Source organism: Oenanthe melanoleuca, chromosome 3 (genome assembly GCF_029582105.1).
Source record: "Oenanthe melanoleuca isolate GR-GAL-2019-014 chromosome 3, OMel1.0, whole genome shotgun sequence".
In the NCBI taxonomy this organism is placed as follows: Eukaryota; Metazoa; Chordata; class Aves; order Passeriformes; family Muscicapidae; genus Oenanthe; species Oenanthe melanoleuca.
The window spans coordinates 76,685,694-76,702,544 of record NC_079336.1 but is presented as its reverse complement, the minus strand read 5'-3'; the positions used below and the strand labels follow the sequence as shown (position 1 = coordinate 76,702,544).

The 16,851-nt window shown below is 38.5% G+C and overlaps 1 protein-coding gene across 1 annotated transcript; it reads left to right on the top strand.

Annotated features, from left to right (window-relative positions):
• The first annotated feature begins 1,395 nt into the window (after positions 1-1,395).
• Positions 1,396-16,350, top strand: SLC30A6 (solute carrier family 30 member 6). Its single transcript, XM_056486624.1, has 14 exons — positions 1,396-2,034; positions 4,354-4,440; positions 5,073-5,157; positions 6,044-6,086; positions 8,106-8,171; positions 8,560-8,640; positions 9,874-9,909; positions 10,675-10,769; positions 11,519-11,567; positions 13,379-13,498; positions 13,797-13,899; positions 14,219-14,266; positions 14,837-14,905; positions 15,832-16,350. Exons 1-14 carry the CDS (start codon positions 1,600-1,602, stop codon positions 16,327-16,329), a joined length of 1,815 nt encoding a protein of 604 aa, XP_056342599.1. The 5' UTR covers positions 1,396-1,599; the 3' UTR covers positions 16,330-16,350.
• The last annotated feature ends 501 nt before the right edge of the window (positions 16,351-16,851 follow it).

Genomic DNA, 16,851 nt, shown 5'->3' with positions numbered 1-16,851 from the left:
GCTTCAGTTTAAGACATTCTTGAAGACCTAGTTTTGTTATATGCAGAATGCTATTGTAGAATTTTTGTTCTGTGAAGACACTTCTGCAAGTGCAATCTCTAATTACTAACTGTTGGCCTCTTCTGAGAAGAAACATCCTGTGACATCTGATAAACCAAAAATCCCAATACTATGTCAATAATGAAGTAACCAAACAGCTTTGTGGAGCAAATTATACAGTGGTCCACCTGAATTCTGATTTCCTCATTGAATTTGGATGGAGGCAGCAGCTGCAGTTTGAATTTCTTGCTTGTCATCCAGATTCTATAAAGTGCAAATCTATTTTCTGCAAATAGTTTCCAAAACTTCTTCCATACACTGGAAAAAAAGCTTCCTGGTTACAGCCAAGAGCTTAGAATGAAGTCTGATATATTAAATATATCTTATGGAGTACAATTACCTGATCAGTCCGATAGCTGTTCTGAATTAATGATACTGTGTTCTCTAAGGACCGGATACTGGAAAATCAAAATTATTTTATCTTTTTTTAATCAACAGTTCAATCACATGCTCTGCAAATGCACAGGAACAGGAGACAATACACACAACTTAGATGTGAAGCACACTTAACTGTGAAGCAGATTAAAGATTGGCATGTTCTTGGTTTAATTTGATGTGCAGGCTTATCACCCACAGTCAGGTAAGTACTGTGGTCTGTTTTACAGAACAGGTGAGACACAAACAACATTTTTAAACAGTTTAACTATGGGTACTGGAGAACTGAATAGACTCTTTAAAAAGAACAAAGATTAAAGATTAAGGCAATGTTACAGAAGGTTGTTTCAAAAGCTTCTTCCTAGGCACAATAATCTGTCTTAATAAAATACCTCACTTCAATTTTTATTCCTCTCTTTTCCACTTATTTTGCAAAAAATAATAAATAAGCTGTTTTGTGAATAAATCTCTCAGTACATATTCAATCCCATGCAGCTGCCTTGCAACACAATTTTTCTTAAGAGCTATCTGAACTCCCAAGGTGACTTCTGTTCCGTATTTCGTTGTACTTTCCATGCCAAGCATTCCTGCCGTACACGTTCCTTCTGGCAGGAACTCCTGGGCACAGCGAAGCGATGTGCTGGCACCTGGCAGCGCTCGTGTCCCGGTGTCCCAGCAGCCAGCAGCAGAATCCTCTCTCCAAGCCTGCCTTGGGTAGCAGCAGGCTCTAGGATGGGTTAGGCTGCGTGCAGATCCCTCCTTGGACTGCGGTGCTTCCACTGTTCATCGTGTTCACAGCAACGGGAGCACTTCTAAGAATCTCAGCACGCAACAAAGTGACTAAATCTTTAATTCCAGCGCTGCTGTCCTGTGGGGGTTTTGCAGGGGAAAAGAAATGGCTTTTGCAGGCTGTGTCCTGAGTACATTTAAGTCCGAACACCGCAGCAGTGCGAGGGCTGGCTGGGGACAGAGGAATGCAAAGCCATCCCTGTGGAACTGCTGTAGTGGAGTATCGTGACAGACTATGACAGGCCTAGGACTACGACAGTTTTAAGAGGTGCTATGGTAGGTTTAGGTTGAAAAATAAGAAGAATTTCTTCGCAGAAAAGGTGGTTAGATATTGGAATGGGCTGCCCGGGAAGTGGTGGTCACCATACCTGGAGGTGTTTAAAGGAAAGACTGGACGTGGCACTCAGAGCTATGGTCTGGTTGACCCGGTGCTGTTTGGTCATAGGCTGGACTCTCAGTCTGCGATGGTCACCACCGCGGGAGCCCTTTCCTCGGCCTCCCGCGGGCAGACACCGGCAGGAGCGCGGTGAGGCGGCAGATAACCACTATGTCCCAGGGAGCGCGGCCAGCTCCGCCTGCGGGCGGGAGGAGCGAGGGAAGGGCGCTGTGCCGCGCATCCCGCGGGGCGGGCTCGGAGCCGCCGCCGCTCCCGGCGGGCGCCGCTTCCGCCACGTGTCCCGCCGGGCCCGCCGGTTGCCGCGGCGACGGGAACCTCTCCCGCCCCTTCCGGCCTCGCATGGCGCCGTCTCTTCCGCTGCGGGCAGTAATATGGTGAGTGGTCCCTGCTGGGGGCGAGGAGCGAAGGGGGAAGGAGAGTCGTGCGTCGGGCACGGCGTGAGGAGGCTGCTGGAAGCGCCCGCTCGCTGGGCGGGGCGGCGGCGCCGCGGGGCGCCCGGGCTGGCGCGGCCCGTACCGGGCCCGGGGCCCGGGGCAGCGCTGGGCGCCGCTGCCCGTGCGGGGTTCGCTGCTCGGGGCTCTCGGCCGGGGGTGCCGGGGCCCTGGGGGGCTCCTGTGCCCCAGCTGCCTGTCGAACGGGGTGGCCGGGCTGCGGTCCGAGCCCCGGAGTTCTCCTTCAGCGGCACGTCGGTCGGGGAGCTGGGACCCGCCGCAGGACAAGCGGGTTATAGAGCACTTGCTCCCCGGTGTCGGGCTGTCACTCCGCGGCTCGCTTCTCAGAGACAAAAACCCGTTCTTTTGGGAACGACTGCCGCTTGTGCGTGTTCATTTGGGCGGTGAAATGTTCCCTCGTCCTGCTGAGCACCGCTGCAGTGCCGTGGGTATGGATAACAGGTGGTGTCACCTGTTGGAGCAGACCGTGCCTGCAGAAGCACGGCCTGTGGGGCCCTTGCAGCGCCGCAGGGGCTGAGCTGTGGGGCAGCCGCCTGCAGCACTGCGGGACCCAGGGCTGCCCGAGTGCCAAGGTTAACGCGAGCCGAGCTGGAGCTCGCCTCCAGGGCTGGGCTGTGGGCTGTGGGCTGTGGGCAGTGGGCTGTGGGCTGTGGGCTGTGGGCGTGCACGAGGTGCCCTTGGCACAGAACGCGCAGCTCTGGTGCTCGGCAGCCCCTGTGGACGGGGAGGTGTGGCTGGGCGATGGACAGTGTGGGAAAGAGAGGGTGCGAAGGAGGGCTGGGAAGATGTGAAGGGGGAGCCATGAAAGGAGTGGTTGAGGCCACTGGGTCTGATCAGCCTGGAGGAGACTGAGGGGAGCCCTCACTGCTGTGATACCTTCCTTGTGAGGGGAACAGGAGGGGCAGGCAGTGATCTCTGTGACAGGACCCAAGGGAATGGGCTGAAGCTGTGTCATGGGAGGTTTAGATGGATATCAGGGAAAGGTTCATCACCCAGAGTGGCTGGGCACTGGAACAGCTCCCCAGGGAAGTGATCACAGCACCAGCCTGACAGAGCTCCAGAAGCGTTTGGACAGCGCTCTCCGGCACATGGTGACTCTTGGGGTGTCCTGTGTAGGGACAGAAGTTGGATTCAATAATCTTTGTTGGTCTCTTCCAACTCAGGATAGTCTATGATTGTTCATGATTCTGTAACAAACAGCTTTCATAAGCACTACCTGTTAGAAAAGCTTTCTAAGTGTTCTGGCATCCTGCATGTGTCTATTAAGAATCAAAATAATCATGCAATGATTTGCTAGTGAAGAAAAGAGCAAGTGCCAGTGTTTTGTCCCAGATGAGCTAAACTTGGGATCTGTAGTAGTACTTAAAGTTTAATTCATGGCACACTTGTATTTCTCAGATAATGAAATGCAGCTGTGTTGACAAAATGTGTGAAAGTTATTTTGGTGAAGACCGCATTAGTATGTCTTTTTGCCTTCTGCTGGCAGCTAAGGTGTGATAGCTTAAAATCAAGCCTTATTTAATCCATCCCCAAACTGCTGAAGGTGGCAGATCATCCACTACAAGTCCACAAATTTGTATTGCAGTTCAGAAGGGCTTTTCATGTGGAAAGCTTACTAATTTTTGGGGAGAGCAGAATGGAGGATAACCAACTAGAAGCTTGGACCCTCTGAGGAAAGGGAGACAGTGTCATGGCAGATGAATTTCTCTGGCAGTCTACTCCCTGTGATGCTAGCACGAGAGCCCTGTAGTACCCCTTTAGGTTAGATCAGAGCCAGGATTGTTGATATATCTCATTTTCTTACTGGCCTTGTGTCCACCACATCACCAGCATTGTTTTTATTTCTGTGGTGGGCTCTCCTTTATAGACCTATAAACAATATTTTCCTGTTTAATAAATCCGTTGCCTTTGGGTGGGAAGTATGCTTTGATGAAGAAAAATACTTGTGTTTTCAGATTGTCTTGTAGTAGTTTCATCTAAATACAAGTTAAAACCTGCTCTTCAAATGATGTTTCAGTGTCTTTTTTCAGTAAACCTGAGTTCTGGATTATGTCTAAATGAAGCTTGGTTCTAAGTAATTCGCTATTTTTCTGATATAATAACCATGTAAAATAGTTACCAAAATATTGTGTAGTTTAAAGTTTGTGATATTTTTGGTTAACCAAAAATTCACTTTTTGCTAATTTAAATTATGGTTTAAGTAAGTTGTTAATAAAACTATTGATTTTTATTTTTTTTAAGGGGACAATACACCTGTTCCGCAAATCACAGAGATCATTGGTGGGAAAGTTAACACATGAATTTAGGTTGGTTGCAGCAGACAGAAGGGTAAGTATTGCTTAAGAAAATTCATAATTATTATAAAAATACATTAGCTGTAGTAAGTTAAAATATACTACTAACTTAAGTCTATTAGGAAATTTTTTCTTTGAATTTTTCTAGCTGTGCTTAAAAAGAAAAATATATATATATATATATATCTCTATCTTTGAAGCTGTATTACTTCTGTGCATTGTCCCTGTGAATTAGTGTTCTCCAGAATTATATCTATATCTGGTGGATACAGTAGAACTGTAACCTGAATGTGTTCAGATGTTTTTGGGACCAAAGTTTCAGCACAAAAAAAGGAACCCACTAATATAAAGTTGCACAAGTTGGTCTTCTAAAGTCAGATGCTGTGTGCTATAGCAAAATGCAAATGTTATAGATGGGTGGGGGTTTTTTTAGACCAAAGAGGTATTTTAAGCATGGTGGCATTCATAAATGAGTTTTAAAATAATCTGTGAAGTTAAAAGAGAGTAAGGGCTTGCTGTTCTGAAATGAGTGGTGAATTTTTGAGTGGGAGGAGACCCCCATTCTGTTTGCATGACCAAGTACTGCAATATTGGTTTTTAAGATAGATGTATTTCTGTCTTGTAAATTTTGGAGAGCTTAAAATACATATTTATTCTCATTCACAGTCCTGGAAGATTTTACTGTTTGGTGCTATAAATTTAATATGTATTGGCTTCCTGCTCATGTGGTGCAGCTCTACAAACAGCATAGGTAAGTGGCTCTTGTGTACTGAAAGTATAACAAAATACCATGTGTTTCTTGGCTTGTGAAGTCCCAGCTGACTGAAAAAGTCAAATGCAATACTTAATGGGAGTTAGGGATTTGCACAGCCAGGTATAGAAAGTGCTTCCTTTTGATTTGCCAACAGTCAGCTTAGAAGCATTTTTCACAGACAATTTGGATGGGTGAAACTCTGTCAAAGTTTGCACAGTTTTTTAGTCCTGCTGGTCATTTGCTTCCTGCAGTAGCTACTTCATCTTTAAGACTGAAAACCAATAGTAGACTTTTGAGTTACTAGTTCTCAAACCTGTTCCTTGTATAAGTAGCACCAGTGACATGCAGAGACCCTCACTTGCAGTTGAATGAGGATGTTTGTAGTGTGGAAAAGGCTTAAGGCTTCTTTGCTTCCAAGGAATGCTCAGCAGTAGCCAAAACATTGGAGTGTTCCACCACCTTTTAGGTGCCATGCAGTTTTGGGATAGGTTAGAGATGCAAAACAAGTAAAACATTCATTTCAACCTACTTTTCATTGCAATAATGCACATAAGAAAGAGCTTTTACTTTGGTAAGTGAAGCATTTCTGGAAGATCTCCTGACTTTTCAGTACTTAAATTTCTCATCACAACTTAGTTGCAAATGTGATACCTTTTGTATCTGGGCTTTATTCTGTGCTTTAGTTGAATTAGGATTGCCATATTCAACCTGCTTATGACATTAAATATATTGGTGTCTTAAGAATAACAGAGACTTGTTCTGTCAGCTGAGGTAATTTATGTAGGTAGAAGGTGGAAAAGAGCTGCACAAAAAGGATTTAGAATACATGTGACTTTTGCATTGAAAAATTAAGTATTAAGTTTAATATTTACTTTTTTTACAGCTTTAACTGCTTACACATATTTGACAATCTTTGACCTTTTCAGGTGAGTTTTTTTCCCATTTTGTCTTACTGTTCCTTTTGTCTGTATGTTTCTATACATTTAAAATTTGCTTACAGGTTCAAAGACCTGTAACTTAGTCATCAGTATAGAAATAGTGACTGGTTTAAATATAGCTTAAATGAGTATAAAATTGCACACAATAAACAAATTGTGGAACTCACCATAGCTATATTGAGAATGGCTAGTAACTGATCAGTTCAGTCAGAGATTTCTCTATGCAGATGTGTGACAACATAAAACGATATAGAACAAAACTGTTGTCTGGTTGTTCTCTCAAAGCATTTTCCTAATACCATAGTCACTGATTGTGAAGTAACCCTCAGTTTTAACATCAGGAAACAGGAAGCATGTATTTCTATTTCAGAAATATTTCGCAAGCTGGATACCATGCATTCTGCACATAAGATATTTTATTAGCTATTTTTAGTATTTTTCTTGTTTTCTAACAAAACTGTATTAAAACAACTTTTAGTATGATAGTTCTGAATACTTTTGGTAATATTGATAGTTGAAATATATCAATATTCAGACATGAAATATATTCGGTTCTTATCTAAGATACAGAATAGTAGCAGTGGTTGGGAAATAAGATGTATATATTTATAAAATGTTAGCCTACATTATCTTCCTTGCTATCCCACTATCTTATAAAAGGTATGGATCAGCTTACTGAGTTATATGTATGTCCACTACATACTGTAACTTATCTGACTTACAGTAAAACATTAATAAAAACATCAGCAAACATGCAGAAACAAAAATGACTTGTTGGGATCGGCACAAAAAATTGATCTGTGACTGCATTAGAATTAAGATTTAACTTTAATCAATCTTGTATTTTTCTTAGAATTTTGTATCTACCTAATTTTTGTTGTCTTGACTCAAAATACCTTTTTCACCTTGGGGAAATTCGAAAGTACAACATCAACACTTTCCCCTTTTGTATGGAATTTTTCTTTTAGTTTTAGAAGATGGGACATCCCTGGCACTCCCATCTTAGGTTAATTAGGGGCTGGACTAGAACATTATTAAAAATCACAGCAATCTCTTTCAAGAGTTTTGATTTGCTGTAAGGGAGAACAATGCTCTGTAATTCTGCTGCAAAAAATCAATTTCTGCTTCTTTTCATTTTGTTGTTTTCCTGGTTGTATAAAATAGTCTTACTGAGAGTATGAATTTACAGCTTTGTATGTGAACGTATTACTTCTGTGCTTTTACTTTTATTCTACACAGCTGAGAATCAAATTGTGAGGATGTGATTGCTCATCAGTTGTAGGGATGAGTTTTTGATCCAGTCAGATTTAACACTGCTATTAATTAAAAAAGGACTGCATGAAAGCACAAATGGCACTGAATCACATGTGGATTCCAATTGAAAAAATTGTTCAATAGAGGAAAAATTGTTAAATAGAGGAAAAATAGGCAAAGGAAGCTATACTGATCCTTGAAACATTCTGACTACTACCATGGAGATTACAAAATAGTTGGAATTCTAGATGTTCAATATGAGAGAAAAATTTGGACAGAAGATAGCAAGAGACACCTGTGGCTGTCAGTGAATGGCCAGTTACATTAGAGCTTGTGCAGGTGAATGCAGCCAAAGAAAGTTAATGTGTTTTGGCCATATACATAAATTACACTATGAAAAAGACAGGCAATACTTGATGTGGCCTGAGACTTATTCTAGAATACTAAATCTAATTCATGGTATATCTCGAAAAGAAGACTTGAGTGAAGAGATTTGTTTGTTTTTTCTTTCACTCTTCTGTCTTGCTTATCAGCTTCCTTCTCATTTAAACAGCCTTTCTCAGGTTGCAGAATTTCTAGGCAAGCTCAGAAAGCACATGAGGAGCACTTGGAACATCACTGTGACAGTTTGAGTTCAGGGCAAGATCTGACTGTATTTGTTAGAGTTCTGGTGGCTCAAGTGTGTATTGCAGATTATGCAGTTTGTAAAGGCTGCTGTTATTTATCACAGTCTAATTCTCCCCCTTTTTTCAGTTTGGTAACATGTCTAATAAGCTACTGGGTAATGATGAAGAAACCCAGCCCAGTCTATTCATTTGGGTAAGTACAATAACAAGGTTTGATTATTCAGCATTTCATATGTTGCTCACTGTCATTGCCTGGATCCCCAAACAGCCCCAATCAGTAATACTCTGTATGAGAAAGAGCCTAAAAATGAGGAGGGCTAAATTGTAAAGAACAATTACACAGTAGGGAACAGACAGGAAGAATTAATAAATGCTTAATTTTAAGGTGTTTCTGATGAGTAGAGTGTTAAAAGAAACTGAAAAAAATGCCTATTCCATAAAACTTCAGTTTTCTTCCCATCTGTCTGCTGTTGAATGAATTGGAAAGAGTAGGTGTATGCTGCTGGTTCTTGCACAGAAAAAATTCTGTTGGATGCATTGTTCAATGTTCAGTGTTTCTAAACTTAATTCTCAAATTTCAGGTTTGAAAGGTTTGAAGTTCTAGCTGTGTTTGCATCTACAGTTCTGGCACAGCTTGGTGCTCTTTTTATACTGAAAGAAAGGTAGGGTTATGTACTGTTTTCTTTAATTTTTTAACATATGAAGATATAGTCCAGATCAGCCAAAAGCACATGCATTCTATGAGTGCTGTATGTAGAGAGATACTTTAGAAAAAATTTAAAGATTTTTTAAAAAAATACTGCTAAACCTTACTGCTTGCTTATATTTATTACACTACATATAGGCTTTAGATGTAAATATGGTAATTGATAAATGTACTTTAAAAGCTCTCTAGGGAAAAATTTAATGGTTTTAACAATACTTTTTCCAAAAGATTGCATAATTAATTTAATGCATTTCCTTACACACCTTGACTTTTAAAAGTTCATTAACAAATATAATGTTTTTGTTTTTACTTTTGCTACTTTTTGAAGTCAAAGCAGCTTCATAATATATCAAGGATCTGGATGTTTAAAGCATCAAGTGTTTCATTCCCTCAAAGTTTTCTCAGCTATTAATTTGCCATACTATCTATGCTTGGCAGCATTTGTATTTTAGGAAGTTAGTGTAAAACAGTATTTTAAAGATGAAGAGGCAATTGTTAACATCTGGAATTTAAAACTGCAGTAGTGTCCATTCCCTTTTTCTATTCAAGTGCTCTATTTTCTGTGTAAAGGGCTGTATTAACAACTTTGCAACTTTATACTATAAGGTCTATGTATTGAACTGACAGTCTACTGGAATGAATCACCCTCTGTCAAAACCTCCAAGTTTTCCAACATCAATTTTAGGAAATTCCACAAACTTAACAAGTTTTTCTGTTACAACTGAAGCTCATAACTCACTTGTGGGTGAAAAAAGATTTATATCTCCACCACAGTATCCAATGTCTACTTTATTTGACCTTGCTTAGTGTGAGGCTCTAAGTCAGGAATTTCAGACTTAGTTTGTTGTGGTCACTAACACTGGTGGTGGTGCCAGTAGCAATATTTTTTTGCATGTTCATTTACCAGGATATTTTATCATGTAAGCAGCATTCATGGTAGCTAGCACATATGTGGCATAGTTTGGAAATATCTGGGAAATCTAAATCACACCTGCTTCGATTCAGTGTTAAATGCTTTATTGCTTATAAAAGTTGTTGTTTTTATTTAAGCAATCCATTTTCTTTGCATTTCTTTATCTATCAGTTTTTATTTATGAATGGCAGCTAATGCTATGAACTGTAAAAACATGCTTCAGGTATCAAAGCTTTACTGTATGAATATAACTCAAATTTTCAATTACTCTTGTAGCGCGGAGCGGTTTCTGGAACAGCCCGAGATACACACGTAAGAAATTATTTTGACATGTAAAATGTGTTATTGTCCATTCATGTTTCTAATTCTTATCTAGCATATATTAGTTATGCAAGTACTTTCAGTACCAGATTGCTTTTGGTGCCTTGGCATTTGTTTCAAACCACGTGCAAGCTATACTGCAAACCATTCTTCTCAAGGTACAATTGAAATTTAATGCTCGTATTCTCTCAAATAGTGATCTATCTATATATTGCTGCTTCTCCTAGTTCAGTTCGTTTTGTTTCTTGTGGCCTCTTGTGGCATGGTGTGGTGGGGGGAAGGATGCTCTGGTCAACAGGGAACTGAAGTTTTTGCAAAGAGGGATCAGATATAAAGAACAGGAGGAAAGGAAAAGAATGGGGCAAAAGAATGGAAGTAGTTCTAGAAGAAGGCTAGGGGTATATGGCATAATTTCATAGAAAACTAAACTCTTAGCTGTGCTGCTGAGGGGACAATGTGTTTTTATCTTCAAAGGGAAAATATATATGTGTGTGCATATATGCAATTAGCTAACAGCTGTTACTCAACATTATGAGCATTATGTGATAACAATTATGCACAAAGTTCAGTGATCTCATATAACCCTTCAGCAAGAATACACTGCTGGTATTGAGAATTACAATAGTTTATCCTACTTGTTTTCAGCCTCAGTGAACGAAACCAAGTGAAGTATTTTGATGCAGTTATTGGTAGTTACAGCTTTATTACATGTTCTGTAATGATGGGAAATTAAGACACCTTTTTTCCCCTCCCTAGGGGACGACTGCTGGTTGGTACTTTCGTGGCTCTCTTTTTCAACTTATTTACAATGCTTTCCATTAAGAATAAGCCTTTTGCTTATGTCTCTGAAGGTATGTGATAAATTAGACTGTAACAAGAATTGAGAAAAAAACGTTAATGTTCCTATTTTTATCAAGGTATAACTTGTCTGGTAGCTTTCATAACTAGTGGTGAATTACTATTACCTCTGTTAAAGTAATTTTGTGCAGTAGAATTGCCATCTGATTTTCAATTCCAGTTTGCTTATAAGGCTCTGAGTAGTATGAGATCATGAATATGATAAATCAAGTATTATTTTAATGCTGCAGTGTCCTTTATTTTCAATCTTTTGAATTCAATCAGTGAAGGTCATGTGACAGATACCAGAACTTTCAGCACATTTTATGGATGTATTAATGGATTAAAAAATAAGTTAATGCAATAGTTCTTTTTAAAAGCTCTTTTACCTTTTTCATTGTGAAGTAGGTTTACAGTCATTCCTGCAATTGTAAATTGTCCTAATTGTCTTGTAAATTATCCATAGTTATAAATATCTATTATACACTATATTATATAGAAGATAATGGTTATAACCTGCAATTATATTTGTATTTAATCAGTTCAGATTATTATGAGAGATGGATGTTGTACTTGCTGCCTGGAAAAGACAGACTTAGGGCTTTTTTCAAGTGCCAGGGTATCTGTTGAGATATGTTTACTCATCCACAGTGTATATATTGGATTCTTCCCTTAAAATAAAACTTACCTGTAATTTAAAATGTAGTAACTTTAAAATGGTACTTAAAATTGTGGTAACTTTATTACATTCTTTCTTTTGCAGCTGCCAGCACAAGTTGGCTTCAGGAACATGTTGCAGATCTTAGTAGAAGGTAAAGCTTTATATTGTTTTTCAAAATCATTAGCTTCTGGAAGGCAGTGTTAGTTTTGTGTGTGCAATACAATTTGGAGGGGTATTGAGGCATAAATTTGTATTAGAGCTTTTAAATTAGCTTTACCTACTGTAGGTCTCATGTATGAATTTTAGAGCAGACATTGTCTCCCATATTTCCCAGATGCCTCAATCTAACAGAAATACATCTTTCTGAGTATCTTTTCTTTTGAATATGTGTATTCAGTACATTGTATGTAATTCTCTTTGTATGAGAATAGGAAAACTAGCATTATCCTGTATGTACTTGAACTGCATTTCACAACATCCATTAATGAGATATTTTGTAATAATTTATGTTTATTTACTTTGGGCTGGATGGTGGATGATTCGGGTGGGTGAGTTTAAATGTGATATATGAAACAAGTTACTCACGGAACCATAGCTATGGAAACTCCTCACCTGTCCAGCAGGAAACTGGGAAGTCTGTGTCTTCTAGGGATATAAGCAGTGTTGCTAATTCATCTTGTCTGTTAACTGTCTTGCTTGTATTGGATATCTGAATGCAGGATAACGTTGTTTGTAAATAGTTTTGTCAGATGTTAGGGAAGTTTATTTTAATCTATACATGATCTTCCAACTATCTGTCAGTATCAAAAGCAAAATGTTAAACCAAGTTGTAAAACATGTTAAGCATGCTTCAAAACCCATCTGTTTCTTCATCTTATGATCTTTTTTACAGTTAAGGAAAAGCAGAAAATGCTGACTAGATAACAGAATAATTGATTTTATATGGCTATAAGATATTACATCATCAGAACCAAAATATGTGAAATGGTTCTGGAAGACTAATAATTAATTGCCCAAGTTTTATTGTAAAAAAATTTAAAAAAGAAAAAGGTGGATACCAATCACAGACAGTAGCACAGCTTTCATCTTATCAGTGTAGAAACACAGTTTTAAGGGAAAGGACATTTGATGGATAATTTGAAGGGGTCCCAGTTCAAGAGTAATATAATTTCTACTGGGTTTTGAAATAACCTGTATACAGTTAAGCCAATATGAAAAAAATTTAATTAGTATGTACACAGCTATTTCAGATATGTTATGTAAAGCAGTGCTGATTTAAAAATATCTGCACCTGTATATAATTATGTTGATTAAAATTCTTACAGAAGCAGGCCAGCACATGATGTCTAAACATAAATTGGCTTTAACCATAGCAACAAAACATTTCATGTTGTCTTTGCCTTGAAATGTTCCAGGACATGACCCGCGCTTACATTCACTGGGAAGTACAGAAACTCCTTTCTCTCTTCATACTCCCATTGACAGGAAATAGCTATAAATAAATAATTTTCCCAGCATTCCATCATGCAGTTTTTTGGTCTCCTCTTATTCAACTAGCTGGTCTTCTTCCTCCTTTCAGACTCCATTAATTAGTTAGCTTTGGCTTTAGGATACTTTTGCACACCAAGGTGGCAGATGGATTGGACTGGTGATACATGCAATAATGTAATGATTGCATTACATAATGTCTCTGTGTAATACCAGTATTTAACCCATGAAGCATTTTCGTTGCAGACAGCTGATACAGCTATATCATAGAGCTGTGTTCCCAGAAAAAAACACCTGATTAATTTTTGCTGACAGCAGCCTTTGAGCAGAATTAGTGAGGCCTTTGCAGTACTCATCATATGCTATGACAGCAAGGTGTGTTAGAAGTCAAATGCTAAATAATGGGTGTAATTTTGGAATTTCAAAGTAGTGATGAAGATCTGGCTGACAGCTGCTTTTTCTGTTTTGTTGCAGTATTTGTGGAATCATCCCAGGATTGAGTAGCATCTTTCTGCCACGGATGAACCCTTTTGTCTTGATTGATATTGCTGGAGCTCTGGCTCTTTGCATTACCTATATGCTCATTGAAATCAAGTATGTGCAGTTGTTGTTTTAAAACTGTAGCTCTTTTTGTACCTAGTCTGTGGGAAAATACATTTTTTATATTAAAGGAATGACCTGCTCTAGAGCTGCATTTTGTATGAATAGCATTGCAACTCTATCAGTGCATCTGTTATTGTCCAAGATGAATGAGGGTTTAAATGAGATGAGTATGTGTAAAATTCTCTAAGTGTATATAGTTTAAAAGAATGAAAAATAATCATAAGTAAGTTGTTTTGGCTTTCAAAAATATAAATACTAGTGTTTCTTTAAATTTGCTCTTTCTCCCTAGCAATTATTTTGCTGTGGACACAGCCTCTGCTATAGCAATTGCTTTGATGACATTTGGTACTATGTATCCCATGAGTGTCTACAGTGGGAAAGTACTGCTCCAGGTAAGGCAGCCTCCCAAATCAATACATATTGTGGTTTTGGTTTCGTTAAATGGCCTCATAAAAAAAAAAAAATTCAAAAAACAAAGCAACAAGAAACCCTTGAAATCTGTTTTAAGCTTGCAAATAGGAGGTGTTCCCATGGGAATTTGTGATGTGCTACAAGAATGTTAAAGGTTGTGCAAATATGCATCACGAAGTCATGAGTGAAAATGCCATTGGTCTCTTGTGTGGGTAGATCAGACTTAAAGGCTCTCTGACTTGAATAGGGCCAGTTAATCTTTATTGTAACTTGTATTTTCTTTTCTTCTTCTTTTTGAAGACAACTCCACCTCATGTGATTGGCCAGTTAGATAAACTTCTTAGAGAGGTAAGTCAGTGTGTAATACATAGAACAGTGTGTACAGCTAATAAGCATTCAGGAATGTGAAGAATTTTTCTGACTAGCCCAAAAAGTTTGCTAAATTTTTTTTTTTTTATATTTTTTTAGCTGCATGTAGAAAATCTGTATCTTGCTTTCCGAGATGAATAGTGTCATTTAGATATCTGGAACAAATCTGTTTAAGTAGTGCAGGCAGTTTTTATTTAAATTTGAGCTACTATTGAAGTGGTTTACAAATGGAGTTGAAGGAGGAAAAGGAGTACAGGCAGCTGTTGAATTGCAGCTGAATATCAAGTTGAGAACACACTGCAATTTGGCAGCAAGAGTTACTTGAAATACGTTCCCTAAAACGTTTCTGATGGATTTGGATGTATAAGGGTTGCAGAAGTGTGTTAGATAAGCAGTAGTGACATTAACAGACATCATCTGTTCTGTGTATGGAGCTTTTATTTCACTACTGATAATTATTTGTTATTCAGTTATGTATAAAATATGTTTCTAAAGGGATTTGAAACTTACAATTTATTTTCATATTTGTGGTTGTTTGTGTAAAATTAGGTTTCAACTTTGGATGGTGTGTTGGAAGTTCGAAATGAGCATTTCTGGACATTAGGCTTTGGCACTTTGGTAAGTTATATCTTTATTATCTTTCTAGCCTTTAAAAAAAGTTGTCAGATACTACTTTAATTTTTTACTTTTTATAAAGTAAGATATTTTTTTCTGAAATATTGACTATAAAAAATTTAGTGGAGTCAGTACTCAGTCCTTGTGCTTTATTCCAAAACTCCTCTTCCCGTGTCCTTTACATTTTTTTAAAGCTTTGTTGTTGGTTAATGTTATTAATGTATACTGCAATTCTGGCTTAAAGCATGCATTTTTGCAACTGTAGAGGGGTTTTTTTTGTATTTTGGAGTGAAGAAAATGACAAACAATAGGAAAAATGTTTTTCAAAATTATATGTTTGTGTAAATTGTCTAAGAAGAGAGAAGTAACTGTAATCCTTCAGGCACCAAAGGTCTACAGTAGACAGTAGAATCATATGTTTTCAGCATTTCTGGGAGAGAAGGTAGAACAAAATAACAGTTGTGTACCAATAATTCTGTAAGGTGAAAGAAATGAAGGGGTGTTCTTATGATACAGAATTTGGTTATTCCTAAGTTGATGCAGGTATTTTGTGACCCTTCTTAAAAACAACAAAAAACCATTTTTCTGATGTAAAAATAGCTTGTTCCACTTATGCCTAAATTTGTACTTTGTTCTTTTGAGCCATTTTCCTCCCACAGTTGTTGCCTTTACTGCCAACACACGTTGTATAGTTTGGTTCTAAGACTCACTTTTCCTGAATGATGATCTTGATAAGTTCATAAGAGAGCAAAATATTAGGAAAGATCAGAATGTATCCTGTAATAAGGTTCTTAATTTAGTCAGTAGTTTCCACTGCACAATGTCTTTGTGTAATTCTTCTGCTGGATAATTTACCTCTTCTTGAATGCATGTGGGGAATCTTTTTTGGAATAACAATTAACAACCAACTTGGTTTTGTCACTTTCTAGGCTGGATCAGTCCATGTCCGAATTCGGAGAGATGCAAATGAGCAAATGGTACTTGCCCATGTCACTAACAGATTGTACACATTGGTCTCTACCTTGACTGTTCAGATTTTCAAAGATGACTGGATCAGACCTACCTTATCATCTGTGCCTATTGCAAACAATATTCTGAACCTTTCGGATCATCACATTATTCCAATGCCATCTTTGAAAGCTGCTGACAATTTGAACCCTGTTACCTCCACTCCAGCTAAGCCCAGCAGCCCTCCACCAGAATTTGCTTTTAACACACCAGGCAAAAATGTGAGTCCAGTTATCCTTTTAAACACTCAGACAAAGCCCTATGGATTGGGCATTAATCATGGATCTGCACCCTACAGCAGTGTACTCAATCAAGGACTTGGAATACCAGGAATGGGAGCAGCTCAAGGATTCAGAACTGGTTTTGCAAATGTCCCAAGCAGATATGGAACAAACACACGTGGTCAACCCCGACCATAATAAACACCATTATTTATTATACTTAAGGGTATTGACTTAATTCTTTTATTACCCAATTTTTATAAACATTTGGAATGTAAAATCATTCTAAATGGCTGGGAACAAGTGCATTGTTCATACTCATAAAGTGGTTAAATAGCAGTTTTTTCCTTTGCATCAGCAGTAGCCTGTGTAATGCCACAGATATTTTGCTGACTTAAAATACTTTTCAAGTAGTTTTTATAGGGTGTCTATTTCTACTCATCTTTTTTATCCACTTTTCTTCATGTATCCAAGAATGTATTGAGATGCAGCACAACTCCATAAGAGAATAAAATTGTGACCAGGTAGCATTTTTTTTCTAATGAGTGTTATTGGATGCTGAATAGCTGAGAGAATCGGAAATTGCAGAAATACAAGTCCCAATTTTCAGATGTGTTTGATTGCTATATTAAGCCATGTTTTGGCCAAGTCACATTAGTTTTTGGTTGCAAAAATCCATCAATATTCATGGTGTCACCATTGTGGCATCTGGCATTTTAG

Excerpts from the sequence above, each read along its gene's own strand:
- SLC30A6 (XM_056486624.1), top strand. The coding sequence starts at position 1,600 with ATGGGCTGCCCGGGAAGTGGTGGTCACCATACCTGGAGGTGTTTAAAG. Across the intron at positions 8,172-8,559 it reads AGCCCAGTCTATTCATTTGG|GTTTGAAAGGTTTGAAGTTC; the intron begins GTAAGTACAATA and ends CTCAAATTTCAG. Across the intron at positions 13,900-14,218 it reads GTGGGAAAGTACTGCTCCAG|ACAACTCCACCTCATGTGAT; the intron begins GTAAGGCAGCCT and ends TTCTTTTTGAAG.